This window comes from Pelophylax lessonae (assembly GCF_965119305.1).
Source record: "Pelophylax lessonae genome assembly, chromosome: 11".
In the NCBI taxonomy this organism is placed as follows: Eukaryota; Metazoa; Chordata; class Amphibia; order Anura; family Ranidae; genus Pelophylax; species Pelophylax lessonae.
The window spans coordinates 52,528,327-52,553,373 of record NC_138778.1 but is presented as its reverse complement, the minus strand read 5'-3'; the positions used below and the strand labels follow the sequence as shown (position 1 = coordinate 52,553,373).

The window sequence follows — 25,047 nt, the reverse complement described above, 5'->3', positions numbered from 1 at the left end:
CATATCCGATCGCATGTAATGAAGGAGCAGTGTGCTCCGATATTACATGCGATAGCCGCACACGTGGAAGTGTGAACCGGCACTTACAGCTCATCATTTGAGTTACCCATAAATGGCCCTGGAATTATTATTCTCATTTTGCCCTGTGTGGGGATACCGAATGTGTTTTTGCCTTTTGATTTATTAAGTTTGCGTCTTTGGTGGGTTTATTTTTTGTTTGTTTTTTTTGTCTTGATTGCCTTGACATATCAAGCTAATAAAGCTTTTGTAAACAGTCTAAATTTAGAGTTGGGTATGTCTGCTTCAATTCTAATTTGGTGGGAAAAAAGATGATGGATGAAACGTCCCCCTTGCACATTCGGTTCTAATTCCCAATATTTTTGACTAGTGAAAATAGCTAAAAATAAAGATTAGACCTATAGGGGTTGTTTTACTATAACTGGAGAGTGCAAAATCTGCCCTAGCACTGCGTATAAACCAATCGGCTTCCATTTTTTTTTTTTTTTTGTTTTTTTTTTTTTCTTGTCAAAGCTTAATTGAAAAAGGTGAAGTTAGAAACTGGCTACCATGCACGGCTGCACCAAATGTTACATTCTCCAGTTTTAGTAAATCAACCCCGTAGAGCACAAGCGTTATGGTTTGGTGCATCTAGCCCATAACTGTAGCAGAACACTCAATGGTTAAGATCATGGCTTATGTTTTTTTTTTTTTTTTCCTCCCAACAATGTAGATGTTAATCATGCAGTTCCTTTCCTCTGCTCTCCTTGGCTTATGAGGATAGTACTGTATGTTAAAAACTTGCATGCAAATGCAATGTTTAGATTTGTAGATGTGGGTTGGGTTGGCAGTGGTATCAATTGTTTCTGTTTTGGTGTGTGCGACTGTAAATTCATTTTGATTTGTTTTACCTTTTGAAGGAAAAAGAAGAGCAAAAGCAGGAGTCGCAGTAGAGAGCGGAAACGCAGCCGTAGCAAGACTCGTAAGCATAGTAAGGAGCGGGAGAAAAAAAGAAGCAGAAGCAAAGAGAAGAAACGTAGCCGCAGTAAGGAGCGACGTAGGAGCCGTTCGAAAAGTAGAGATCGTAGATTCAGAGGTCGATACAGAAGCCCATAGTACGTTGAGTCTTGTGTGATCTTTTCTTCCTTCACAATAGTTTAGTTATATTGAGGAACATAAAGCAAAGTGGTTTAACCCAATACATCAAAACAATAGCCTTAGAACTATTTATTTTGCTAGGTGTATATAGCTTTTTTTGCTTTTACCCATTTTAGGACCGGAAGGATTTACCCCTTTAATGACCAGGCCAGTTTTGGGATACGGTGTAACGTGAGAATTACCTACCCTGTGAGAAAAACCTACCCTCGTCACTTACGGCCAGGAACAGCAGAGCAGCGCAGCAGTGCGCATGCTCACAGCCCCGGATACCAAATGTAACAGCTGAGGAGCTGACTAGTGCGCATGCGCACTAGTAGGAAATTATCACCGTTCCGTGAAATAAACCTACCCACGCGGCAGTTGCATTAAAACATCTCGGCTGCAATACGAGTCATCTCCGCTCCTGTCCCTGTGACTTCCCTCATCTCGGCTAGTAAATATAAAAGCGGCTGGCGGCTCCGTGATTTATCTTTTCATACACCCGCCACCGCTTTTATATTTATTATCCGAGATGAGGGAAGTGACAGGGATAGCAGTGGAGATGACTCGTATTGCAGCACAGCTGTTTCAATGTAAACGCCGAATTAAATACAGTGCCGTGCAACCGGAAGTGACGAGGGTAGGTTTTTTTTCTCACGGGTAGGTAATTCTCATGGAACAACGGCACTACGTTTAACTGACAATTGCGCTGTCATGTGACGATGTACCTTAAAAAATGAATGTGCTTTTTTTTTTCTCCCCACAAATATAGCTTTCTTTTTGTGGTATTTGATCATCTGTGCAATTTTATTTTTTGCGCTATAAACTAAAAAATAGCGACCATTCTGGGGAAATTTTTTTTTACTTTCTGCTATATAACATTTCCAATTGAAATGTAAAAATAAAATTTTTCATAATTTTAAGCCAATTTGTATTCTGCTACATATTTTTGGGTTAAAAAAAAAAAATCCAAATAAGTGTATATTGACCTTTTTTACACTTTTGGGGGGGGATCAGTGACATTACTACAATAAACAGTGCTAAAAATATGCACGGTTACTGTGCAGACACTGGCAGGGAAGGGGTTAACACCAGGGGGCCATTTAAGGGTTAAATATGTCCCTGGGGGGGGGGGGGGGGGGCTTGCTGTATGAACGCAAAGACCTGTGTTCTTAACTGACAGAACAGCGGTCTGCCGGGTGTGATCGTGTGTGTCCAGTGGTAATCGCGGCCACCGAACCTGCAAATTGGGTTTCCCTGTGGCGTAAGGGGCGTGCCCCCCACTAATGTTCCTGCAAAGCAACATACAGGTACGCCGTTTCGTGGGACAGAGCAGACCTGCCGCAGTATATGTACTGCTGGCGGTCGTAAAAGGGTTAAAGGACCAACCTATCCACGTGATAAAATATACATATAGGTTTTACAGAACTTGCTTATTTGAGTAATTTAGTATTTGTCAATCCAAAATTAGTGGTTCACTAATTGTTATTACACTAATTGTTATTATACTACTAAGTTTAGCAATATATTCAGCTGCTAAAAAAATAAAATTATATAATTTTTAGTCTTATTTTATATTTTTTTTCTCCCCCTCACAAAGCTCTGGACCGAAATTTGGAGGTCCCATGCGTGGAAAGATGGGGGTAGTACCACATGGTGTGAAGCTAAGGTGTGTAATTGTTTACTTGTAATGGTCTAATTTTGAGTGCATAAGTGCATCTTTTAATTTCAGGCTTGAATTTTAGGCGCAGGTCAAAGAGCAGAAGTCCTCAAAAGAGAGAGAAAAGCCCTGTAAGGTATGTGCTTATTCTATTACAGGCGTTCCTGGGTTACGAACACAATAGGGACTGTTTGTTCAGTCAAATTTATTTGTAAGTTGAAACAGTGCATTTTTAAGTGTAACTTCAGCCTGTGCAGGGATGTGGGATGTTTCGGGTGTTTTTGGGCGTGCAGTCATGTTATCTGGGGCTCTTGTGGCCATGCTTTACATACACTACTGCAGTGTGGAATGTGTCTGGCGGTGCAAGGTGGCTGCTCAGCAGTACCTGGGACCAGCGTAGAGCACAAGTGACCGAAATTGACATCCGTTCGTAAGTACGAGTCGTTCGTAACTCGGATGTTTGTAACTCGGGGATTGCCTGTAGTTTGAACATAATTTGGCAGTTGCTCCAATATGTATACAATAGAAAGTTCAGGCAAGATGCAGGTGGACAGTAGTGTGGACCTTCTCACACGCAGTAATCAAATTTTGGCTTCAGCGAGTCTACATGTCAAAGGAGAGAGGTGGCTTATACTGTGTGGTGTTTTTTTTTTTTTGTTTAATGCGGGGGGGGGGGGTGATGTCACATTATACAAATAGTTAACCAAGCAGCAATATCTTATAGACACTTGTGTGGAGCATGCCAATCTTTCATCTTCCAGAACCATTAATTAGGCTCCAAATATTCTTGTGTTCACCAGGACAACCAGTCTCTTTGCATAGTGTTCAGGAAATCACTTTTTTGAACTATGGATTTGGAGAAGTGTTTCCTGGATGCATTGGCATTGAATGCACCTTATGATGCCAGGAGTACTACTATTTTAAAAAGTAGCCTAGGTTACTTGTAATACTGTAAATTGAAAGTAAAGGTGTTGTCAACAGAAGAAATATTTTTTTTTTTTGTTTCAGAGAACCAATAGATAATCTTACACCGGAAGAGAGGGATGCACGTACTGTCTTTTGCATGCAGCTAGCAGCCAGAATCCGGCCAAGAGATCTTGAAGAGTTTTTCTCCACTGTAGGAAAGGTAGGTTGCTAGCTTTTTATAATCTGGAGGCTGTTCTGTACTAAATTACATTTACTGGTGATAGAGATTTAATACCTTGCTTGTATTTTAGCATTACATTATGCATTTAATATCTTCTCTCCTTAGGTCCGTGATGTACGAATGATTTCAGATAGAAATTCCAGGCGCTCTAAGGGCATTGCTTATGTGGAGTTTGTTGATGTCAGTTCTGTACCTTTAGCCATTGGCTTAACAGGACAGAGAGTCTTGGGTGTTCCTATTATAGTTCAAGCTTCTCAGGTAAGTTTAATTTTTGTTTTTTTTTTCCCCCCTGTATAATGTATTTTTTAGAATTTATCCTGAAAGTGTTTCCATTGTACCTATAAGGCCCCGTTCACACTGGGGCGATCCGACTTGCCGGGACGACCTCATAGGTCGCGGCGCGCTGCTCGCACCGCGACCTCGGAGCGGCCGGCACGGACTTCATAACATTGAAGTCTATGCAGGTCGCTCCGGGTCGCCCCAAAGAAGCTCCGGACCCTTTTTCTAAGTCGGAGCGACTTGTGTCTCTCCTATTAGAACTGGTCCATAGCTTCTCTATGGCGAGCGACCTGTCAGGCGACCAGGTCGCCCCAGTGTGAAGGGGGTCTAAGTGTTTTGTTTTTTAAATCAATCCCCGTGTGTTTGATTCAGGGCTCAGGCTGTACACAGGGCCTTGACATAATCACAAATTGTGATTAATCTGTGCCTACTGATAATGCTGGCTTTAAACAGTTGACTGTCAGAGAGCAGAGTAATTCTGAGTTGAAGAGATTGGTAGGGTCCTGTGTGCAGCCTGGGCTTGTAATCTTGATGATCTATAGTGTCATGTCTAAGCTAACTTTTAGGCAAAGGTCACAGCTTCACTCCAAAAATTCTAGCTACTGAAAGACTTATTGGTTTTTGTAGTAGAATTCAGGATTTATTTCATGCATTTTTGTTTACTTTTCTTTTTTTAGATTTTTTTTTTTTTCCTTTTTTCAGATTTCTCTATGGGAATGTTTAACTACTTGCCGCCCACCCACAGATTTCTTGCGAGCGACACATTCCAGAGCAATGTACTTGTACGTTGCCATCTGTCTTTCAGTTTCGGGGGCTGACATGTGCAATGATTGGACATAGCCTGAGGTTGGTCGCAGATTTCAGCTAATGTGTTTGGCTGAAATCATCTGATCGGCTGTGTACAATTAGTTGTGTGTGTACACAAAATACACAGAACTCTGTGCATAGGAACAACAATCTTGGCTGCTCTTTTCCCTCAAACTGCAAAAACAGCCAGCCATATTAGAAAGTAAAAGCTGCACACATAAATTTTGTTAGGCACACAGTTCACCCCTTGACTGCTTCTAGATGTTAACCCCTTCCCAGCCAGTGTCAGTGTACAGAATGTATCACTAACAGTGTTCCTATCATCCAAATAATTGACCCTCTCAGATAGTGGGGTTTATTTTTAAAAACTGCAGAGGGCAGAATCTGATGCAGCTTTGCATGGCAGCATAGCAGCTTCCAACTTTTTCAATAAAGCTTTAATAAAAACCTGGAAGCTGATTTGTTTATATGCACAGCTGCACAAGATTTTGCACACTCTAGTGTTAGTAAATCAATTTTCGTCTTGGATCAGTCACATTAGTTGCTGATCACCACCAGCACAGAATAGTGACTATAGCTGTGTAAATTTCAGTGTGTATATATGTATGTATATATTTTAGAATTGACTTTTTTCTATTGGCTATGTATAACTGGAAAAAATGTGTGTGTGTATATTAGTTTTTTTATCTCCCCCCCCCCCCCCCCCTCATTGGAGATCAAAAACCACCAAATGAAAGCTCTATTATTGTGAATAAAATTTGTCTAGTGTTGCCACAAAATTGCCAGGTAAAATAGCACAGTGCTGAATGGCAAAAAATACCCTGGTCTTGAAGGGGGTAAAACTTTCCAGAAGTCAAGTGATTAATAAGTGCCAAAATATAGAGCAAGTTAAGCCAGTTAGATAATCCCAAACTCCTAACATCAGTAAATTTTAGTTTGTTCAAGGTACAACAGTGTTTCTATACTCTTACTACTGTGCAAGGCATTAGAGAAAGCAAATGTAGATTTGCCTCTCGTACTGTGCTTGTGTTTTTTGTTTGTGTTTTTTTTTTTTTTTTTTTTTTTTTTTTTTTTTTTTTACTGTTTCAACTGCTTTTTTAGGTGCATTTTAAGTAGTTTGTTTGGACCAAGCTGGTCCAGTTGTTCGAAAAACATGCAGTCATGGTCAGCACTGTATGTAGCCTCAGTTACATACAGAATCCAGCACCAGGAGTGGGAGGTGCAGTCCCTGTCACACTAATAGAACACTGTGCTATATACTGTATGCTCAGGCTACATATGGCGCTAATAGCAGCTGCATGTTTTAGGGTTCATGCACACTGAGCTGGATTTTTCAAACCATGTTTGGTCAGTGTAGCAGCATTTGGTAGTTTTTCATTGAAATAAATGGGCTTTAATGTGTAAACACACTTCAGAGTTTATTCATTTCAATGGCCAGAATAAATTTAATTTCTGGCAAATAAGAAAAAAAAATGTATAATGCTTAACACCAAATGCTGCCAAACTCCCCTGAACTGGTTTGAAAAAATACAGCTTGGGTGAGTTGTTTTTAACGCTGATGTTCTCCTGTTAGGGAAAACAGTGTTTACAATAAACCACAGGCGTGCAATTAAACCTAAGAGATGGTTAATTTGGACCACCTTGGTTGGTCCAAACTTTTTTTTTTTTTCCCCCCATAACCTGTGAAATGGATTAAATGTGGTGTTTATGCTTAACATTCAGTTACAACTCATTTGAGCATTTGTATTTCTTTCCTTTACAGGCAGAAAAGAACAGAGCTGCCGCTATGGCCAATAATTTACAGAAAGGCACTGCAGGACCAATGAGGTTGTATGTTGGATCCTTACACTTTAACATAACCGAAGACATGCTGCGTGGAATATTTGAACCATTTGGTAGAGTAAGTAAACACAAGTCAGTCTGCACTGCCGTTTTATTTTATATATATTTTTATTTTTTTTTCCCATTTAATTTAATTCACCTTTTTTATTAGATTGAAAGCATCCAACTTATGATGGACAGCGAGACTGGCCGCTCCAAGGGATATGGATTTATTACTGTGAGTTTTGAGTTTTTTTTTTTTTTTTTTTTTTTTTTTTTTTTAATATATATCATTTCATGACAAATTTAAGTTGACCAATAACACGTTTTGTGTGCAGTTCTCAGATTCCGAATGTGCCAAAAAAGCTCTAGAACAGTTAAATGGCTTTGAGCTTGCTGGGCGCCCTATGAAGGTCGGTCATGTGACAGAGCGTACTGATGCTTCGAATGCCAGTTCATTTTTGGATAGCGATGAGCTTGAGAGAACTGGAATAGACCTTGGAACTACTGGTAGACTTCAGCTTATGGCAAGGCTGGCTGAAGGTATGAAAAGTAATTTTACATTTTCCTGGGTTGGCAGGTTGTTGCAGAGCACGCAGTACTTTTGGTATGTGATATGGGTTGGTATGTTATACCTTATTGATTTTAACCTTATTTGTGTCAGGTACAGGTCTACAGATTCCCCCCGCTGCTCAGCAAGCTTTACAAATGAGTGGGTCGTTAGCATTTGGAGCTGTAGCAGGTGAGAACGTACATCCTTTTTTAGCACATTGTGGTATGTTTAATGCTAAATATTTTAGCTGAATCATATTGTGTCTTCTCCAGATCTCCAGACAAGAATTACACAACAAAGTGAAGGTTTGTAGATCATTTTCCTCTTGTTTGGATGTTTAGCATCATTTTGTATTTTACCCTAGTATTCTCCTGCATGTTTTATATTGTAAAAAATGCAAGCACAGGCTTAAAATTTGCTGAAATCAAGATGTTAAAGTGAACCTGTAATTTAGTAGCAGACAAGTGAAATTCACATCCGAATATATGTTTTGGAAATGTTTTAAGGCCTACCCCCTCTGTCAGTTGAAAACCAGATGTTTTTCTTTTCCTTGGAAAATTATGGGGGAAACAACCTTCTTGTATCCTAACTATAATGGCATACATATACTGATCAGCCATACCCTTCTGACCACCCACCCAATATTGAGTGGCTCCTCTTAGCTGCCAAAACAGTCCTGTTGCGTCGTGGGCACCGCTAGACCTCTAAAGGTATGCGGTTATCTGGCACCAGGCCATCAGTTGCAGATCCTTTAAGTCCTGTAAGTTGCAAGGTGGGGCCTCCAAGGATCTGACTAATTTTTCTAGCATGTCCCACAGATGGTGAATGTATTGATCTGGAAAATTTGGAGGCCAAGTCAATACCTCAAATTCATGTTCCCCAAACCATTCTTGCACCATTTTTTGGTAGGGTGCATTATTTTAAGAGTCCACTGACATCAGAGAATGTTTCCACGAAGGTGTGTGCTTGGTCAGAAACCAGGTTTAGGTAGGTGGTACATGTCCGGTAACATCGACATGAATGGCAGGACCAAGGTTCCCCAGCACAACATTTCCCAAAGTATCTCACTGCCTTCGATGGATTGCCGCCTTCCCAAATTGAGTCCTGGTTCCATCTCCTGATGTGTGCACACACCCAGCCATCCACATGATGTAAAAGTAACTTGTTTTTTCAGACCACCACCTTTCATTCTGACACTGCTCAGCGTGGCCACCCTGACCGGTCTGCGAAAACGCAGCCCCAAACTCAACAGCAGCTTAGAGACCACATTTTTTACTTGCTGGCTAATATATACCAACGAGATAACACATTGGTAGATACTAACGAGATAATCCATCTTCATTTAAGCTCTCAGTGGTCATATAATTATGGCTAACTGGTGTGTGTGTGTGTGTGTGTATATATATATATATATATATATATATATATATATATATATATATATATATATATATATATATATATATATATATATATATATATATATATATAGTGTGTGTATATATGTTAATGATGAAGAATATTCAATTGCCTTTTCCACCTAACCTCCCATTGTTCAAAAGCTACAGGGCCACTATTGTGCAAAGAAAAAAAAAGCTACCCTTTTTTTATATATATATATATATATATATATATATATATATATATATAAACCCTTTCATGCATGATTTAAAGTAAAGATTCCCCCCCTAGTATTTTTTACTCCTTTGGGCTTTAAAGTAACTTTATTTTTACGTTCATTTTCCAGTAAGTTCTTTACATGTCCACTCCAGTAGACTGCATGCCTTCGAAGTTTTAACTCAAACTATTTGGATGGTATTTGCTCCATTATCCTTTAGACCTTTCTATCATGCTCGGCATATGAGCTCTACAAAATATAAAGACATAACCATTAGACCTCATTGACATTGGATGTTTTTAACATAGTTTCTAGGGGTGTCTGGTGTTGGTGTTCTGTTTTTTTTTTTTTTTTCCTGCTAAACGCTCCTGCGTGTTTGCCTATGTCCATGCTCACATAAGTGTTTAGAGGTGGGGGTGTTAAGATGCAGCAAAAAAAAAAAACACTTCCAGTGCATGCAGGAGCAGTCCTGTTTTGGCACAAAAAAATGCTTGACACATGCATGTAAATGAGCGTTAATGCTAGGTGCGTTTAAAGCTCGAAAATGCATTTCAATGACCAGAATATAGTTTTTCTAAATGAAAAAAAACCCCAAACATTTGATGCGCCTAAACACGTTGCATGTGTTTACAAGCGTCAAGTTTTTTTTTTTTATCCACTTAAGGACTGGAAGGTTTTACCCTCTTAATGACCAGGCCATTTTTTGCGATACTGCACTGCGTTACTTTAACTGACAATTGCGCAGTCGTGTGGTGCTGTACCCAACTAAAGTTGAGGGTTTTTCCCCCCACAAATAGGTTTCTTTTGGTTGTATTTGATCACCTCTGTAGGTTTTGGTTATTTTTTTTTGCTATTAACAAAGTGCGACATTTCTGAAAACTATTTTTTACTTTCTGCTATAAAACATTCCCAAAAAAAAATAAAATTTTCATGAATTTAGCCCAATGTGTATTCTACATATTTTTGGTAAAAAAAAATCCCAATAGGTGTATGATTGGTTTGTGTAAAAGTTATCGTGTCTACTAACTAGAGGATAGATTTTTCCTATTTTTTTTATTCTTTTACTAGTAATGGGCGGCGATCAGTTTTTTTTGTTTTTTTTTTGGGATCTGAGACATTGCAGCGGACAGATCAGACACAACTGACACTTTTGGGGGGACCAGTGAAATTACTACATACTGACACTGGCAGGGAAGGGGTTAACCGGGGCGATCAAAGTGTTAAATGTGTGCCTAGGAGATGCTTTCTAACTGTGGGGGGGTTGTAATCACTGGATGAACACAGACCTGTGTTCCTAAGTAGGGGGAACACAGGATCCCTATGTTCATAACTGAAAGAACAGGTGTCTGCTGTGTTTACATAGGCAGACCCCTGTTCGCTCTCCATGGGGAGTGATATCGGGTGCCCGGCGGACCGCTGATTGGCACCCCTCTAGCCAATTGGCGCCAGTGCGCGCACCCACGTTATCTGCTACATGAAGCAACGTACAGGTACGTTGTTTTCCATAACAGCCAACCTGCCGCAGTGCTGGTTGGCAAGTGGTTAGGCTAAAATGCTGCTGCCAGGAGGGAAGGAGTCTGAGCACTAACAAAGTGTGCATGAGGCCTAACTCTCATAATGGAACTTATCTGCACAAATGTTTGTTACAAAAACTAATTGCATTCTAATAGCATTATTACATTTACAGACAAGTTACTGCAGCTGTATTTTCAATAAAATCAAAGTCCCACTAATTGAATTGTAGCTGTAATTACAGCTGTAGCTGTAACCAGTGATCTATTATGTCCAATGTAATTGTAATTTCCACCCAAGATAAAATCAATACTAGTAAAATATTTAATTACAATACGTTTCTTTAGGTGTTGATGATACCATGTAAAAGTAATAGCAAGATATTCCTAAGCTGCTCAGCCTTTCTGGATTTCTGTCAGCCATCTTTGGTGTGAGAAGTTTTCTTGCAGTTTTAATGGCTTTCCAGTGGGTGGCAGAGTATAGGGTGACAGACTAGTGTCTACTGTAATGGGTGATATGCCACTATACAATCAGAACCCCAAATACAAGAAAACCACTTTTTAAACAGTTGTCTGCTGTAGTGGCCTCTATGCATGAACGGGTTGTCGGTTTGCTTCGCAAATTAAGTCACAGGGAGGCAACAAACGGTATTATCCTGGACTCTGAACAATCTCTGCGCTGAGAACGCAAACTGTTTTGCATGTGTTCCCACAGCTGCTTAGAACCTTCCCTAAGAAACATGAGAATTAAAAAAAAAAAAAAAAAATTCTAAGAGGATGGAAGTCAACATTACGCATTTCCTTGTGTGTGCTCCATGCAATTGGAGACTCTGTACAGTAAAAAAACAATTCTACATCACAGATAAGCAACGGAGTTGGGAGTTTAGACCTTTGCCAGCACTGAGTTTGTGGTGCTGCAGGTGGAGGAGGATTGGGCTGACCTGCGAAGAGAAAATAAGCAAAAATAGCATCCCATGTGTGTAGTGTAGGGCCAGGAAAATGAGGATTTCACTTTAGTATCCCCTGGTAAACATACGGGTTTGAAGTATGAAAGAAAACATTGCTTTCTATGGAATCTGTAGCAGTATGGACGTTCTGGGCATCTAGATTGTACATGCCTTTAAAGAAGGTGGTTAAAATGAAATCCTGTAAATCATTCATGAGTTTGCAGAAACACAAATTCAATCAGTATTTGCAGTTATCTGTAAGTGCATGTATGCTGGTATCTCTAGTTCACACTAAAATAAGAACAGTGATTTATTATCTTGGTTTTTGTGCACCAAATAAAACATTTACTGCTGTGTTTTCCAGGCAAATGCTAGGAACTGCATAAAAGCAGTGGTCCGTGATGTCCACGATTCATTGTCACATGGATTTCTGCTGGAAGATGTGTGTACTTGTTTCTCTAACATTCAGCCAAATCATACATTTGGTGCGACATATAAATAACCATGATGCTCATTTTGGTGTGGAACTATATGAACTAGCTTGCAGGCACTTGCAAATGGCTTTATCAGTAGTTTGCAGTACCTGGAAGAAATATTTATTGTAATGAGGGGCTTTAAGTGTTTTGTAAAAATGTAAACAATTCCTATTTGAAACTTGTTTACAAGCGGAACCAATGCCTAGTACACACGATGAGAAAATCTGAGAAATACTTTTTTTGTAAACGATTGTACGATCTTATTAGTACACAACTTTAAAGAGCTGATCACAACAGTTCATGCAAAAATATCAGAAGGGACAAACTTGAATATTTTTCTCGTACAATGTCTGAATTAACCGTTTTCGTTTAGTACAGTATTAGTCTGAAAAAAAATTGGAAAACCAAGACTACGTATGCTTGGAAATAAGTAAATGGAATACAACATACACATTACATCACTTCCGAAGTTGCCATGCGAGAATTTTCCTAACTTTGGTAACCTATTGGTTTTTGATGTGAGATTAGCATGCAAAAAAAAACTGTTGATCATTTGTCCGATATTCTTATCCTGTGTACGAGGCTTAGTGATACTAAACCAAGAAACAGTAAAATCGGTGTCTATAATGCAGTAAAGCATGCTTGTAATGCTCACTGTGGAACCTAAGTGGCTAATCCTCTGCATTGTGTAAAAAGGCTGGTCCTGTCTTCTGATTTTACACGTTTACTGCCTCAAATCCATCTGCTGATGGCACAGAACCTTGGACACTCTAGCATTACACAACCAAACTGAGCATGTGCAGAGGTCTTTTGGGGGGGGGGTGCATGTGATCAGCTCAGGGCCAATCAGCACTGTCCAGACAAGTCAGCAGGGGCCATGCAACCTCAAAGGACAGTCAGGAGAATGAAAACTCCTACAAGCTTTAAACAGTGCTCGGCCTGACACTGATAGAAGTAACAAGACTGCTATAGGAGGAGAAAAGGTATTTAGAAGTTTATATTTACTAAAATATTTGTATTTCCGTATTCTGTGTACTGTGGGAGACCAGATATAGTTATTACAGGCTCCTGAGATTAGTAACACTTAAAGTCTGAAGTTATTTAACCAATAAACTGAGCACCTTAACTTGCGACTGCAATGGCATTTTATCCCTCTGTTGAAAATCTCTTTAACCGCTTCCCACCCAGCCTATTGTAAAATGACATCCGGATGCATATTTTAATGTTCAGAGTGGACGTTGTATGATGTCCTCCCAGTTGTGCGTCTCACGCACACCCCCCTACCACTGCTGTGTCCACTGGACACAAGAACTGAGTGATCTGTACCGGGCACAATGTGATCCCTGTGACCAATGACAATGATCACATGCTCACCGAGTAAATCATGCATGACAGCCATTTGTTATTTACTATTGTGATGTTTGGTCACAGTAATCATGTAGTGTACAGGGCCAATCGGTTGTATAGGTGTATGAATGAAAGCCTATCGTGACACCTAAAATGATTACTGTTACGGTGATCATCACTTTATAAAGCAATCACAATGTGGAAAAAAAAAATCTTGATCGCCTCTCCATAGTAGTGTCACTGGTGACCGTATGTAAAACCCCCCCTACCCCACCCCCCCTTTCACTTATGCTGGGGCTGTGTGGGTGCTCTGTTCCACCTCCTGGGGTGGGGGCAGGGCGCTATGCTGGGGGGGGGTTGTACCTGGTGGGGCTCCTGCCAGGGCCCCCCCACTGTCCTGCCTGGGCCTGTCCTTTGGAGCCTCGTGGCACCACCATGTTCTTGGCAGTCCGGTGGCTATTTTGCTGTGGTTTACCATTGGAAATAGCGGTGGCCATGACAGTGGTGGAAGCCCTCTGGGCAGCAATTTCGGCAGTGGGAGCTCCTCCTCATCCCCTGGTGCTGATTCCTGGATCCTTTCATTTCCTGATCGCCATTTGTGAAGTGCAGATTCTCCTGGTTTCTTCGGGGTATTGAGTCTTATTGGGTCCTCGCCCTCTGCGCTGAGGATCCAATGGTGCTATGTGACTGGCAACCTGGTGGTGCTGGCAGAGCGGTGGGGTTTGTCCCTTAGCCGTCTTTTACACTTTTACACTTTTTTTTTTTGTTGGATCCCCCTGGTGACTCATGGAGTCTTGGAGGGCATCTTCACACCTGATCTCCTATCTGAGGCTGCGGGGCCCTCCAGGTTCCATCTATCCATGCACTGACCTTGAGGGGGAGTAACTACCCCCTGCCTTTGCCGAGCTGGTAGACCAGCTTGTCCAGAGGCTGCAGTTTCTGTGATGCCTCTTTGGATGTGGCTTGGCTCTGTTTCGGCAGTGGTCCTTCGGCGTGTCTTTTGGCTCAAATGCTGGTCTGCAGACCAGACTTCTAAAAAGGCCTTGACTGATCTTTCCTTAGGAGTTCGCCTGTTTTGTTGCTACCCTGAATGACATTGTTAAAGGTCTCAGAGGGGAAGAGTACTTTTCTTCCACAGGCTACTAAGGACAAGAACTCTTGTCATAGACGTGGGCTCTACTCGTCCCTCATGGTCTTCTGACAAGGGATCCGAGCCCTTCAGGGCCTCCTCTGGAGGATCCAAGCGAACTCGGTCTGGCAAGTCAAGTGCGGGCTTCTTCAGACCCCGCCGCAGACAAGGACCTTCAGCAGGAAGGTGCTCCCTCACCCATATCTGGGGGGTGGACGTCATCGCTTGTTCCCAGACCCGTTCACTCCCCTGGTACAAGAACAGGTGGGTCCACTAGGCCATTTGGTCCGGCTACAAGATCAAGTTGAATTCTTACCCTCCAGGAAGGTTCTTCCTTCGAACGTGCGACTGTTCTCGGTCCGCTTACAGGCTTTTTGGGGCAGTGCAAGACCTTTTTACTTTATGGGTGATGATCCTGGTTCCAATTTTGTAACCTTTTCAAGGGGTTTTACGCGAACCTGTTTAGCTCCCAGAAAGGAAGGCAAGGTGCATCCAATTCTGGACCTCAAGGCGCTGAACTGCTTTGTGCGGGTACAGAAGTTCAGAATGGAGTCTGTTCACACAGTTGGTGGCTTCCTGCATCGGGGATTTTCTTGCCTCCATCGACATCAAGGACACTTACCTTCACGTTCCAATATGTGTCTCCAGTGCTTCCTCTGCTTTGCCGTGGGAAAGGAGCATTCTCAGTTTGTGGCGTTACCTTTTGGTCTCTCCTCCTGCTCCTCGGGTCTAAACGAAAGTTTTGGCCCTCGTGCCAGCATTATGCCAAATGCCAATGGGGGATCACAGTACTGGGCTACTTGGATGAACTCCTTCTGCAAGCGGAGTCTCCTGCTCTGGTGGCAAACCTGGAAAACGCCATACGAGCTTGAGGGAGTTTGGCTGCATTCTGGATTTTCAAGTCTGCTCTGATTCTGTCCACAAGCTGGACTATCTGGACTCTGTCCAGAGGAAGGAGCACTCTTGCTAAGGCAAACTACATGCTGCAATTCGTCTCCTGCTGTCCAGCATGGTCATCCCTCTGGACTTGCATGCTGGTGCTGGGCCTGATGGTGTCTACCTTCGATTGAGACGGTTCTATTTGCACAGTTCTATACGAGGTCCCTGCAAGGGAGATTCTGGCCAAATTGGACAAGAATTTGCAGTCTCTGAACAATCAGACCCGGCTGGGCCAGGGAACTAAAGAGTCCTTGATATGGGGGCTTCTCTCCTGCACTTTGGCTGGGCAAATTCTTCCTCCCCTCGTATTGGACAGTGGTCGCCACGGACGCCAGCCTGTCTGGTTGGGAAGGCGTCCTCTGCAAATATTCTGCCCAGGGTATCTGGACACTGGAAGAGGCATTCTAAGGTGGGCAGAACAGTTTGTTCCAGCCCTCTGCGCCGTACACATTCCCGGGGTGGGAAACTGGCAGGCGGAATACCCCAGTCGGCAGGTGTTGGACCAAGGGGAGTGGTCCTTTAATCGGGCGGTGTTTCATCAGTTGTGGGTCTGGTGGGGGGCATCCCGAGGTGGATCTGTTGGCTTCCTGACTCAACAGGTGCAGAGGTTTGTGTCTCGGTCACAGGATCTTGCGGACCCCACAGATGCGCTGGTGGCCCCATAAGGTCAGTATCGTCTGATTTATGCCTTCCATCCTCTCAAGCTTCTGCCAAGACTTCCACGCAGGATTGAACCAGAAGGGATTCTGGTCATCCTACTGGCCCCGCCGGGCTTGGTACGCTGATCTGGTGTGGCTGGTTGCTGACATTTCTTGGAAGCTTCCTCTCAGGTAGAATCTGCTGTCCCAAAGGCTAATCTTCCATCTTGCTTTACAGTCGTGAGTCAGTGTTTCCAACGTTGTTAAAAGCTAGGAAACCTACTTCTAGGAAGAGCTACCATCGTATGTGGAACATTGCGTGGTGTGAGTCTCTTGGGGTTCATCCTCGCTCTTGTTCGGTGGTTCGGATCTTGACCTTCCTTGAACGGGGGCTTGAGCAGAAACTGGCCTTGAGTACTATCAAGGGTCCGGTGTCGGCCTTCGCAATCTTATTTCAATGGCCCTTGGCCACATACTCCCTGGTGCATACTTTTCTTCAGGGAGTTAGGCACTTGACACCTCCAGTGTGGTCTCTGCTGGCTTGGGACCTCGATTTTGTGTTCCGTACTTCAGAAGCCTCTTTTGAAGTATCTTCGGGGGATTCCCCTGCTTACGCTGTCCCAGGTGGCTTCACCTCTGCGCACAGGGTGTCGGAATTGGTGGCGTTATCTGATCATTCATCTTACTGGTGGTTCTTCACCCCCTGTTTGTCGTTCCTTCCGCCAGGTTGTCTGATTTTTATTTGAATGAATACATTGTGTTGCCTTCCCTGTGTCCCATGCCAACACATTGGAAGAAAATTGCTTTTCATGCCTTGGATGTGGACTGGGCAATTAAGGTGTACCTGGAAGCTACAGAGTCTTTTAGGAAATTAGACTCACTATTGTATTTTACAGACGGTGGTTCAGGTCGATTCCATCCAGGATCAGGTTCCTCCTTTCCCATTCGAGGCGCTTTCTACTCAGGCGCTCAGTGCCTCCTGGGCTTTCTGTCAGGCATTAGTGACAAAAGTTTGCAGGGTGGCCTCCTGGTCGTCGGTGCACCCTTTCACAAAGTTCTATTAAGTGGATGTGTTGTCATCCATGGATGCTTTCTTTTGGCCGCAAGGTTTTGCAGGCTGCGGTTTATAGGACCTGGTCCTCTGAGGGTCCTTTTTTTTTTTTTTTTTTCCCCCAGGTGAGCTCCAGTTTTGGTTCAGCTCCTGTTTTACGTTTCGTTAGCCTTGGGAATTTTTTTCGGTTTTCCCACCCCTCATGTAAAACACTGCTTTGGCACATCCTAATGGTTAAGAACATCAGGAGCTGTGTCAATGAACATCAGGGAAATAGATTTAACCGTTGGAAAAAAAAAGGATTTTGACTAAGCAAAACAAAACGCCCAGTGGTAATTAAATGTCACCAAAGGAAAACTCTATGCGTTTAAAAAGACTAAAACTTAACTTGGGTAGTGGATTACGGAGTGCCATTCAAAGTATGACTTTGCTGAAAACACAAAAATGGACTGGGCAGCAAGGGGGGGCGAAAGTGCCCAGTATTGAGGTGGGTAAAGCACAGGTTTACTTTCTGGAGTGTAAAAGACTTAATATGTAGGGGTTACCTTTGCTGGCCCAGAAGACACACTCCCTGCATACTGGGCAGTTCATTTCTACACCATAAAATATAGTTATCTATTGATCTGCCTAACGTCAGATTTTTCCTAAAGATTTTTTTTCATCTTAGTCCTACCAGTGCCATCTAACCGCTTGAGTAGCAATGCATTCTTAGAAAATAAAATCCCAGTATAAACTTGGCCCTGTCCAGTACCGCCTCCTCTGGCTGCGCATTCATGTCTCGTTTAAAGCTAAATTTCCCTCAGTTTTACTGCTGAAGCTGCTGGCAAGTAGGATTTATGTGTGCAATTAATAGTGTGTTAATCTTTTTGATAAGCCTTTTAAGTTGAAATGTTTGTTTCCATTTTGTATAGCTCTCGCTGCTGCTTCTGCTGCTGCCATCACATTGACTTCATCCGCATTACCTATTCCAGCAGCAGCAACTCAGCCACTCGCTACACAGTGCTTCCAGTTGTCAAATATGTTTAATCCTCAGACGTGAGTAAATTCAACCTTCTATGTTTTATATCTGGTGTAACTTTAGATTTTATCATACAGCGTTTATCTTACTATAAGTTCCTGAGTTTTTCTTTACATTTTCTTTTCTGTGCTATCTCCCTACTAAGGCCTGCTGTCATATACCATCCATTTAGTCACCTGGCATGCATATTTACATTTTACTGAATTATAAATAGGGATGCAACGATCCGATATTAGGATCGGATATCGGTGCAGATATGGCCAGAATAGCTGGATCGGGGGATCGGTAAAATTAAGATCCACAGGCCGATCTGGTTTTGCTCTTTACTTAGCTGTGAGGGAGCAGAGAACAGCTGTCAAAGAAAAAAAAAAAAAAAGCCTCCTGCAAATGCCTGTCAGTCTCCCAGTTAAGGAAACACAATGAATGCAATGTATCTTTTCGTTCCGGAGGAGGGAAGTTTAACCTCTTAAATACACAATTGTTATAAGGTATCTGCCGATACCGATCCGGAAGTATTTTGTTACAAGCTCAACAAAACAGTACTTCCGGATCGGACTCGGCATCAGGATCGGGACCAAAAAAGTCGGATCGGTGCATCCCTAATTATTAAGTTAGAAAATGGTGGCCAGCAGATTGTGATTTGCTGGTTTTGTATTTGCTTAATTTTATAAATAACGGAAGCTGTTCTTAGTAGCCTCTTTGCAGCATCTGAAAAATTAAACCAGATAAGTAGCTATGTAAAGTTTTTTTGTTTTCCAAATCAACCTTCAAATTCATGCACACTGGGCTTAAAATACTGCTTTTCAAACCTCCTGCCAGGAGAAAAGGTGTTGGTAGGAGCAGAGCGCATGAGGTCTAAATGTGTTGGATAAATGTGTGTTCAGTCCTGTCCTTGCCTTTTGTGACCCCCCATGCAATTTTTTTTATCAACCAGGGAAGATGAGCCAGGCTGGGACCAAGAGATAAAAGACGATGTTATTGAAGAATGCAACAAACATGGAGGCGTCGTACACATTTATGTAGATAAGAGTTCACCACAGGTATGTTTTATTTGAGCAGCTCTGGGCTGAGGTCCTACTTTTTGGTCAAGTGTAGTAGTTCATAATACTTTTGGGTGCAGTAAACCATTCAGTGGTGGTGGGTGTCCCCTTTTTATCCAGATTCAACATTCCCCTTGTGATTTAGTCCATAAATGAGGATTAATACTTCTGTACATTCTCTAAGGCAGGGGTCTCCTAACTATTGCCCTCCAGTTGTTCAGGAACTGAATTCCCATCAGGCCTAGTGCATCCAATCAGAAAAAAAGTAATACTGCTCAAAAAAATTAAAAGGACAGACTTGAAAACACATCAGATCTCAATAGGGAAAAATCTCATGCTGGATATCTATGCTCGTATGGACTGGGTAACGTGTTGGGAAGGAAAGGATGCCACATCATTTGATGGAAATGAAAATGATCAACCTACAGAGGGCTGAATTCAAAGACACCCCGAAAATCAAAGTGAAACAAATTATGCAGCAGGCTCTTCTATTTTGATGCAATTTCATTTCAGCAACTCAAAATGGTACTCAGTAGTGTTTGTGGCCCCCCACGTGCCTGTATGCATGCCTAAAAGGGAATGAGACGGATGGTGTCCTGGGGTATTTCCTCCCATATATGGACCAGGGCATTGCTGAGCTCCTGAACAGACAGGTGCAATTTGGCGGCGTCGGATGGACCGAAACATAATGTCCCAGCGGTATTCTATTGGATTGAGGTCATGCAAGCGTGGGGGCCATACAGTGATATATAAATTCCTTCATCCTCCAGGAGCTGGTTGCATACCCGCCACATGAGGCCGGGCAATATCGTACGCAAGGAGGAACCCAGGACCCACTGCACCTGTGTAGTTTTTGACAATGGCTCCAAGGATTTCATCCTGATACCTATTGGCAGTCAGGGTGCCATTGTCTAGCCTGTAGAGGTCTGTGCGTCCATGGCTATGTTTTCCCAGACCATCACTGACCCACCACTAAACTGGTCATGCTGAACGATGTTCCAGGCAGCATAATGTCCTCCAGGGCTTCTTCAGACCCTTCCCCGTCTGTCACATGTTCTCAGGGTGAACTTGCTCTCATCTGTGAAAAGCACACGGCGCCATTGGTAGACGTGCCAATTCTGGTGTTTGGCAAATGCCAATCGAGCACTACGGTGCTGGGCAGTGAGCATAGGGGCCGTCTGGCCCTCACACCACCCTCATGAATTCTGTTTCTGATTGTCAGGGACATTCACACCAGTGGTCTGCTGAAGGTCATTTTGTAGGGCCCTGGCAGTGCTCATCCTGTTCCTCCTTGCACAAAGGAGCAGATTCCGTTCCTGCTGATGGGTAAAGGACCGTCTACAGCCCTATCCAGCTCTCCAAGAGTAACTGCCTGTCTCCTGAAACCTCCATGCTCAAACTGTGCTGGGAGACACAGCAAACTTTTCAGCAATGGCAAGTATTGATTTGCCATCCTGGAGGGGTTGGACTTTCTGTGCAACCTCTGTAGGGTCCAGGTATTGCCTCATGCTACTAGTAGTGACACTGACCCTAGCCAGTTGCAAAACTTAGTGAAAACAGAAGATGAGTAAGGAAAAAGTCAGTGGCCTTCACCTGTTAAACCATTCCTGTTTTGCATCTAGTGCCCCCGTTGTTAATTTCATTAACACCAAAGCAGCTGAAGTGGATTAACAACCCTCTCTGCTACTTAACCAGATCAATATCCCAGGAGTTTTAACTGCTATACTCTGATTAAAAAGTGTTCCTTTAATTTTTTGAGCAGTGTGTATTGCAATAGACTAGTCCTTGGATGTAGTGGCTACATTTTTTCCCTTTTTGTATCTGCACTCAATTCTACATTGTATTGAAGTGTAAAGCCATGGGTGTTCCTCAGGTTACACTTCAAATGTGGCTGCCTCTGTTCATCTCCCTTGCCCAGTGGATTGATTAGACTAGCAGTTTGTACAATAAGTATATGAGGTTCTTTGTGCTTTCCAAGTGACAAGGACACCACGTTTTTTTTTGCTGAAAATTTACTTTAGCTGCAACTACTGCATCAACATACTGGTAATCTACAATATATTCAATTTTTGATCACCACAAACCAAAAATAATCTTAATTCATTTTTAATATTCAAAGAAAACTCCTTCATCCCTCCAAGTCTCCATGCTTTTTGTTGGGAGATCACTTTGAAAGACACGCTCCTATCATGGCCGTGGCCATCTTGACTAGGGGCAAATGATTCATGTAGCCCTTCCTGGAATCCTCCTGCCCTTAGCTCAAGCATTCATGCAGGGGAGCATGCCTAGCTGAGAACTCCTCCCCTCCTGAAGACTCCTGGAATGTATGACCTTGTTTGTGCAGGCAAGAAACCAGAAAGTAACTGAAGAAATGTAAAATAAAATAGTTTAAAACAAGCTACTGATATACCTTCCTATCTATGCTAATGCTAGCAGCAAGAGGATTAAAAATGATTTGGAGAGTGACGTTCCACTTTCAGGTTTTACGGGATGCCTTCACTTAGAAGACCTGTAGCAATTCAGGAATTGGTTAAATATGCTTTTTACGAGCAATTGTATTTTTTTTTTTTTTTTATACACCCATTTATTGAAAGTTCTTGTTGCAATAGTGTTTCGTAGCTCATGCGTAGCACTGCCTTTAAATAAAGTATGCGAAGGAACCTTGAAATATAGTATTCATGAAGAAAATGCTAATGTAGAATCTCAATCGCTCAATACTTTACTCTCATAACAGGATTCAGATTAAACCTTTAATAGGAGGCAGTAATTCATTACAAATAAGCCTACATAAACATGTTTGCCACAGAGACATCTGTCATTGATTGCATCAGGATCTGATGCGGTTTTATTAGATTGAGGCAGTGCATTTTATGGTTTTCTGCTGCTTTCCCATCATGAAAAGCAGGATTGTCAAGATTACTTGGGTGAAAAATCTGTTGGTTATCAGTTTACTCTTAGTTCTTGTAAAGGCAGAATGTTTTTATCTTTATACATTAAGATTAAAAAAAAATCTTTGTGCAGCAGCCTCCCTCGTCCCCCTCTAATACCTGAGGTCCATCTGGATCCAGCGATGTTGCACGAGAGACTTGGCTGTCTGGGACTCACTGCCTCGTTAGCTGAGACCGTAGTGCAGTGCCATTGGCTCCTGCCGCTGTCAGTGAGCCAATGAGGAGAGAGGGCAAGGCAGAATGGCAGCTCAGTGTCTGAATTGACACAAGTTGCTGCTGCTCGTCTTGGGTGCCCCATAGCAAGCTGCTTGCTGTGGAGAAGTTCAACAGGAGGGAGGGGCCAGATCACCAAAGAGGGACCCCAGAAGAGGAGGATCTGGGCTGCTCTGTGTTAAACCACTACACAGAGCAGGTAAGTATGACATTATTTTTAACCAAAAGAGACTTTAGTATCACTTTAAAGTGGAGTTCCATCCATTTTAATAAGTTGAGATGTACGTAATCTCCTTTAAAAATACTTTTACCAATGGAAACAATTTTTTTTTGCAAGGAAATACCTTTTTTTCTTTATTCATCCGCACTTCCGGATCCGGCCGCCTATAGGCGATTACGTCACTCGACAATTCGCAAGGGCTGCTGGGATGTATCCCCAGCAGCCCTTGCGAATCGCCTAGTGACAATCTTGCTTACACCGGCACCAGCTGTACTCGGATGTATTGCATTGAGTCCATGCCCCGCCTCCTCTCAGTGAGCTCTACAGGATGTATTGCTTTGAGTCTGCCCCGACTCCTCTCAGTGAGCACGGCTGAAAGCATTACATCCGGTAGAGCTCACTGAGAGGAGGCAGGGCGGAAGGGGGGCAGAGCACGGACTCAATCCAATACATCCGGGTACAGCTGGTGCCAGTGTAATAATGAGAGATTTTATTACTCTGCGGTTCGCAAGGGCTGCTGGGATACATCCCAGCAGCCCTTGCGACTCGCCGAGTGACGTAATCGCCTATAGGCGGCCGGACCCGGAAATGCAAATGAATAAAGTGTTGCAGTTTGCATATTGCTGTTTTGCATTATGTCAGGATATTATGAATGTCAATCTTATTTCATGTTTTTCTTTCATTCACAGGGAAATGTTTATGTAAAATGTCCAACTATAGCATCTGCAATAGCTGCAGTTAATGCACTACACGGGAGGTGGTTTGCTGGTAAGTAATCAATCACTGTCGTTTGCTAATCGACTTGTGTAATTATTTGACAGTTCAGTGCCAACATTTTTTCTTTTTTTTCTCCACAGGTAAGATGATCACAGCTGCATACGTCCCACTTCCGACTTACCACAGCCTCTTCCCAGACTCCATGACCTCAACTCAGCTTCTGTTTCCTGTTCGTCGATGAAACAGACTGCTACAGTTTTGTACATAGCTTTTTTTTTTTTTTTTTTTTTTTCCAAGTGTTGAGAGAGGAGAGAGTGTTGTCAGATTTGTCTTTTTATTTCGTTCCAAATGAAGAATGGGTGTAACTGTAAATTCTAAAACCTTAAAATATAAAGGATGAATGCAGTGTATTGGCTAACCAGCATTCAGCCCCATTCATTTGCTGTGCTGCCTTGCATCCGGAAAGAAGTAGCTCAGACATTAGAAGGGAAAAGGGCATCGGGGGAACTGAAATGCCTGACGTTTAGGTTTCACATCAGAGGACCTCTGTTACAGATGTTTAGCGAATAATTTTTCACCAAAACCTAGAAGACCGAGGAAAGAGCAGGGAAAACATAACTGCAGTTTTTTTTTTTAAGTCTCGGATATTACATTTACGTATCTGTGAATTTATTTTGTACATAGTGTCATGGTGTTTCTTAATACCAAACAAAATCTCAGCTGTTTCCAGGCATTACTTTTTTAATCTTGAAAGACTATTTGAGAGCCAGATAGCTGCCAGGAAATGCCTGACATTTTGTCTGGTTGCATTTAATCTTTTGCTCTTTAAGCTCTGTGAGCTCTGAAATTATATTTTTTTTGTTAATTTTAGTGTGTTTGAAAAGACTGCTTGATATTTCTATCCAACTTTCATATTTCAACTATCTTTGTAAAGAAGCGCTCAAAAATAAAATTATTTGAAAAAGTGTTGTTCAGGACTGGAATTTTCTTGGTCAGTTGTTGAAGGGTCAGTGCTTCAATTTGAAGGCTGTAGAAGGTAATGCATTTTATTTAGTGAAGAATTATCATTACAACTTAGTGATTGTAAAACTTCATATTGTAAAACAACCCATTCTGTTTAAAATGGAAAGGAAATGTAAAACATTTGTGTAAAGATCTAAAAAAAAAAAAAGGGGGGGGGGTTATTTGTCTCTTTATAATTGATCACATACCCTCTTTTCTCAGCTGCATAAAAAGTTGCTGGGGGAGGAAAAACAGCAGTGAACCTCAGTGAGTGGCTATGCAGGAGGAGCATGTCAATTGCATTTAACACTAGGTCCCATTTAGATCTGTTCAGTTAGGAAATAAAGCACATTTTTTGTGCTGGCTGAAGCCCGGATATGGATGTTCTTGTGGGGAAGTTTCAGCCAATACTGAGCCCCCACCCCATCTTTGCTGTGCATTTGCTTTTGTGAGTAATGTTTCTATGATCAGGTAATCCACATATAAGACGTACAATGCAGAGTTGTGTAATTTTGCCATACATTACTGTATGTATATATGGTATGTATATGTAGCACCCTACAGGTAGGTGCTAGGTAAAACTATAGTTGGCCTTGTCTGCCTTCCAGATGTGCCTGCTGAGGGGAGAAGTATCCCCACTGGCTCCTGTGAGAGGCTTCTCATACGGCAGTGTGGGAAGCCCAATCAGGGGACACATCCCAGCTTGCAACTACCCCAGAAGGCAGATGATGCTGCAAAGGATTCTGGGAGTGGGTATAAGTTTGGGGGGGGGGGGGAGTGCGTGGCACAGTGTCTTTGGCGGGAGCAGAGTCCCAGGAAGGAGAGTGCGTCT

At 42.4% G+C, this 25,047-nt stretch overlaps 1 protein-coding gene across 4 annotated transcripts in view; it reads left to right on the top strand.

Moving 5' to 3' along the window:
- Positions 1–24,178, top strand: part of RBM39 (RNA binding motif protein 39) — a 36,212-nt gene extending 12,034 nt beyond the window's left edge. For 3 of the 4 annotated variants that reach the window (XM_082272988.1, XM_082272990.1, XM_082272991.1), the window contains 14 exons: positions 918–1,112; positions 2,735–2,803; positions 2,880–2,930; positions 3,803–3,920; positions 4,047–4,199; positions 6,790–6,927; positions 7,021–7,086; positions 7,187–7,391; positions 7,513–7,590; positions 7,674–7,706; positions 17,969–18,092; positions 19,010–19,115; positions 23,186–23,264; positions 23,354–24,178. In XM_082272988.1, the coding sequence (XP_082129114.1) occupies positions 918–1,112; positions 2,735–2,803; positions 2,880–2,930; positions 3,803–3,920; positions 4,047–4,199; positions 6,790–6,927; positions 7,021–7,086; positions 7,187–7,391; positions 7,513–7,590; positions 7,674–7,706; positions 17,969–18,092; positions 19,010–19,115; positions 23,186–23,264; positions 23,354–23,454 (1,516 nt within the window). In that variant the 3' untranslated portion in view covers positions 23,455–24,178. The remainder of the gene's footprint in view (positions 1–917; positions 1,113–2,734; positions 2,804–2,879; positions 2,931–3,802; positions 3,921–4,046; positions 4,200–6,789; positions 6,928–7,020; positions 7,087–7,186; positions 7,392–7,512; positions 7,591–7,673; positions 7,707–17,968; positions 18,093–19,009; positions 19,116–23,185; positions 23,265–23,353) is intronic. The other variant, XM_082272989.1, reaches the window with a different exon arrangement.
- Positions 24,179–25,047: the final 869 nt, after the last annotated feature.